Genomic DNA, 4,453 nt, shown 5'->3' with positions numbered 1-4,453 from the left:
ACCCCCACTGGTTAAACTGTCTAGTTTTGTGAATTTTACAGATAAAGAATGAAGAGCAAGAAGTTAGATTATTTATTGTTTTTCCCCCCTTTGGTTTTCTCTTATCTTGCCCTTTCATATTTTTCCTAAAGGTTCAGCGTCTTCCATTTCTTCCAAGCTCAAACCTTTCACTGGATATTTTGAGGGGTAATGATGAGACTATTGGATTTGAAGATATTCTTAATGGTAAGTGTCATTCAGTACCTTTTATGGAGCGCTGATAACGTACAGGCAGCAGTAGCCCGCAAAGCCGCAGCACCCTCATCCGTATGGAGCTCACAGCTCCTTGGATTCACTTGGGTTTATTCCTTGCACTAAGACAAAATTTAATGGTAATAACTGTTCTTTAGCTGGTTTTAAAGGTGAAAGTTACTTGTGGAGTTCCAGGGTGATAGCTCTTATCAGTGAACTAAAGTCTTTTATTCCATGCGCTGCAGATACAGCCTGATGTGTGAGTCTCATATAGTATTGTTAGGGTAGCTTAAACAAGGATTCTTGTTGCAGTATTTAAAATATTTGTGGAGGGCGCCTGGGTGGCTTACTTGGTTAAGCATCCGACTTTCGCTTAGGTCATGATCTCGCGGTTCGTGGGTTCGAGCCCCGCGTCAGGCTCTGTGCTGACTGCCAGCTCAGAGCCTGGAGCCTGTTTCAGAGTCTGTGACTCCCTCTCTCTCTGACCCTCCCCTGCTCACGCTGTCTCTCTCTCTCTCCTAGAAATAAATAAAACATTAAAAAAAAATCTAGAAAAAATAAGAAAAGTTTTCTTTAAAACTTGCCTCCCACCCCCAAAGAATTTTTTTGCTACTATAGGTGGTGAATGGGAAAGAAGAAACTGTCATTTTTAACAAAATCCCTTGGGGATAATGTTATTATGTATGAGATAAGTGATTTTCAAGGAAGAACAATACATGCAGCATCCTGTGGTTTTTCTGGTTCTGAGGAAGACAAGTATAATTCTGTCTAGTGCTGCTTCTGCTCGTTTTGCCTCTGGTTCAGGAGAAACAGAAAAACCCAACAGGATTAAATTATATTAGTTTTGCTTGGCTGCTGATGTCCGGTAAGGAAATGCTATGGGTACAGCAGAAGTCTAGGGAGCCTGCCCTTTGAGAATCTTTCCTGAGGGAACTTTCTGAATGCAGGAAAACCTGGTATTCCTAAGCTTTTTACATTGAACTTATACCTCATTTTAAATTAGCAAGGTGATAGTTCATGTCTGCGTATTTTTATCTTTAAATTAGTTATAAGAAGGGCCACTGTCGTGGCTTAGTCGGTTAAGCGTCCGACTTTCGCTTAGGTCATGATCTCACGGTTCGTGGGTTCGAGCCCCGCGTCGGGCTCTGTGCTGACTGCCAGCTCAGAGCCTGGAGCCTGTTTCAGAGTCTGTGACTCCCTCTCTCTCTGACCCTCCCCTGCTCACGCTGTCTCTCTCTCTCTCTCTCTCTCTCTCTCTCTCCTAGAAATAAATTTTAAAAAATCTAATTAAATTAGTTATAAGAACATGTTCACTTAAAAATCACCTGCTGTAATTTTGTGTCAAGAAAGTGAGAGATGCTTGTTAAGCATTTACTCAGTTAAATATTTATTATGTGTCAGGCACTGGGTTAGGCTCTGAATATACAATGGTAAAAAAATAAACTGCTTTCTCTGAGGAGGGGAGGTAAATGTTAAACAGATTAACACAGACATAGAATTACAAATTATGATCAATTCTAGGAATAAAAAGGGATGGGGTGTAGTCTGTTGTTGAATAGGAGAGAGGCACTTTTGGGAACATGACGCATAACTTGATTCCTAAAAGACGTACGGAATAGTCGATGAGGCAGAGGGAAGACTGTTTCAGGCAGCAGAAGCAGTGCGCGCAGGGCCTGTAGCCCGAGAGGAGAGCTGAGGCGCTCTGAACGGAGTAAGCCGTCCGGTCTGCAAGCCGGCACGGTGGCCTGCGGGGCTTCCTGGGTCCTGGCAGAAGACAAGCCTCCTGGAGACAACAGTTGATTACGAGGAGCAGTAGGGGTAGCTGCAGTGCCAGCCTTCTGGCGCTTCCCTGAGCGCCAGCTCCCACAGAGCAGCGGGAAGAGGGCCGGGCCACGCTGCGTGTACATACGGCGTGTTTTGTTTCAGGTAGAGGAGCCCCAGGTAAGGGCGCAGGCCTTCCTGTTCTGTGCTGCAGAGGAGACACCGTCTTTGTCTTCCGAGGCTGTTCACTGTGGAAACAGCTGTGGAAGGAGAGGCTGGAACGAAGGCAGGCGGTGTGCCCAGGACTTAGGGAAGCGTGAGAGACCCAGAGGGAGTTGTCTCCCGACACGCAGAGGAGTGTGTTAAGGGGACCCACGTGGCGGGAGGGTTTTGAGTTTCGTGTTGGAAGTGCTGAAGTTTCACTTGCTCATCAGGGAGGTGGTTGGCCAAGAAAAATCTGCACGTTTTACAGGGAACGGAAGGGAAGATGAGGCGGGCAATAGTAAAGTCAAACAGGACTTCAGTGCTGGAAGGGGACTTGTGTGTACTCTAGTTCCCTCCCTTACGGTGGCTGAACCCCTGATGGAGAGGCGCAGTCCTCCCTCGCGGCCCCACAGCAGGCTGGCAGCAGAGCAGGCGCCGGAGCCGCAGGCCGTCGCCTGGCTCACGTGCTGTGCTGTTTCCCGGTGGGAGTGACTGACTTAATATAAAGTCAGAGCGTAAAGCAGTTGAACACGAAGTTGTCCTTATACAAATTAATGTATTCTTCATTTAACAATTTAAAACATCACAGCTGAAACTCAAGTCCTCCATGATTACCCATTTCTCTTTTGTTCTTCATTTACTTGCTATTTTTATTTAGTGTATTCCCTTCCAGACTTTTTTCTGTATGTCTTCATACAAATATACATAATACTTACAATACATACAATACTTAGCATTGCTTATGTGTGTTTGTTCTTTAAACAGAACAGATCTACTGTGTGTCTCTTACAGTATGCATGATACATCAGTGCATTCATTGATGGATGTTTATCTTTTTTCGCTTATTAACATGACAGCGTGCTATAGGCAAACATCTTTGCCTATCCTTTGTAGTCATGTGCAGGCATTGTTTTAGAAGTTTGGATTTTGAATGCCTGTTACATACAGCAGTTCCCTCTGGTATTAATAATTACAGCCGGCAGGGTCAGTTGTTGTTAAGGCCGCTTTGTGGTGTGATGAGTGCAGAGAGTATATAGATGATGGAACTATGTGACGCCGTCATCTCTAGTCTCTCAGGAGATGCAGCGAGGAAGCATCCAGATCTGTAATCATCATTTTAATGTGGGGAGTTATTTATTTTTACAAACTTGACTTCACAGTTTAGTTCGTTGGGTTTTTTTTTATCCTGTTTGTGGAGTAGGGAACAGAAATGGGAAAAGGCTTGGTTTTTTTGAAACTTACTGTTAGTATTAATTTTAAAAGCTCCTTTAGGTGTATCATACAGTTAAAGTAAGTCTTTTGTCTGACTCATCTCTAAAAATGAGTGAAGATTTTAAAGACTTTCTTGGTCTAGAATTCTGATTTATGTTTGTGTGTGTAAGAGAATACAAAACAATAGAAATAAAACGTTTCTGCAAACTAGATTAGGAGACTGCTCAATCCCTTAATTAGAGGTTGCTTCTGGGAAGCCTCTGGGAAACTTCAGAGCTTTGAAAAAGGAGAAGGTTTTCAATCTGTTGTTGTTTTGTTTTGTTTTTGTGTTTTACGATCAACTGTATTGAGGTCTAATTGACATACAGTAGAATGCTCTCATCGAAGTGTGCATCCCTGCCCTGTAAGTGTCTCCCAGTCAAGATACAGAATGTTGATCCCCCAGAAAGTTTGTTTGGTCCCTTTGCAGTCAGTCCCTCACCTTGGGCCCCAGGCAACCCCTGGTCTGTTTCTTTCACGGTAGTTTCTCCTGTTCTAGATTTTCATGTGAGTGGAATCATTGAATTTATCTTTTTTTTTGAGAATGTTTAATATGTTTGTTTTTGTTTGTTTTCAGACCCGTCACAAAGTGAACTAATGGGAGAACCACACTTGATGGTGGAATACAAACTGGGTTTACTGTAATCTGTTGTGCTGTTCGTGAAAGTAGAGGGGCTGCATCGTGTTTACAGTCATCTTTTTACTGTAATTTGATGTACACAACATTAAAGTACTGACACGTGAGAATTCTTGCCTAAATAGTATCTGTGATCATTTGAAATGATTTGGGTCTTTGGGTTATTGCCGTGTGACAGTGGAAAGCACTAAAGGGAGGTGATTTTAAAACTCCCAATTTATATGAAAACAACCTTCTATATCTTTATAAAATTGTTGCTAATGAGTATTTTAAAACTGTCTACATGTCTACAGTGAAGCCTATTGTTGGGTATTCTGTAAATTTAGTTTTGAAATCATTATCAGCGGTTGAGTCTGCAGCCTTCACAGT

General features: G+C 42.8%; 1 protein-coding gene across 2 annotated transcripts in view; it reads left to right on the top strand.

The window, feature by feature from the left end:
- POMP (proteasome maturation protein) overlaps window positions 1-4,194 on the top strand; it is a 16,541-nt gene extending 12,347 nt beyond the window's left edge. For both annotated transcript variants that reach the window (XM_077745401.1, XM_077745399.1), the window contains 2 exons: window positions 132-225; window positions 4,025-4,194. In XM_077745401.1, the coding sequence (XP_077601527.1) occupies window positions 132-225; window positions 4,025-4,092 (162 nt within the window). In that variant the 3' untranslated portion in view covers window positions 4,093-4,194. The remainder of the gene's footprint in view (window positions 1-131; window positions 226-4,024) is intronic.
- The last annotated feature ends 259 nt before the right edge of the window (window positions 4,195-4,453 follow it).

This window comes from Crocuta crocuta, unplaced genomic scaffold (genome assembly GCF_008692635.1).
Source record: "Crocuta crocuta isolate KB4526 unplaced genomic scaffold, BGI_CrCroc_1.0 scaffold258, whole genome shotgun sequence".
Lineage (NCBI taxonomy): Eukaryota > Metazoa > Chordata > Mammalia > Carnivora > Hyaenidae > Crocuta > Crocuta crocuta.
Note: the sequence above shows the minus strand (reverse complement) of the source record. Positions and strands in the feature narration are given on the sequence as shown.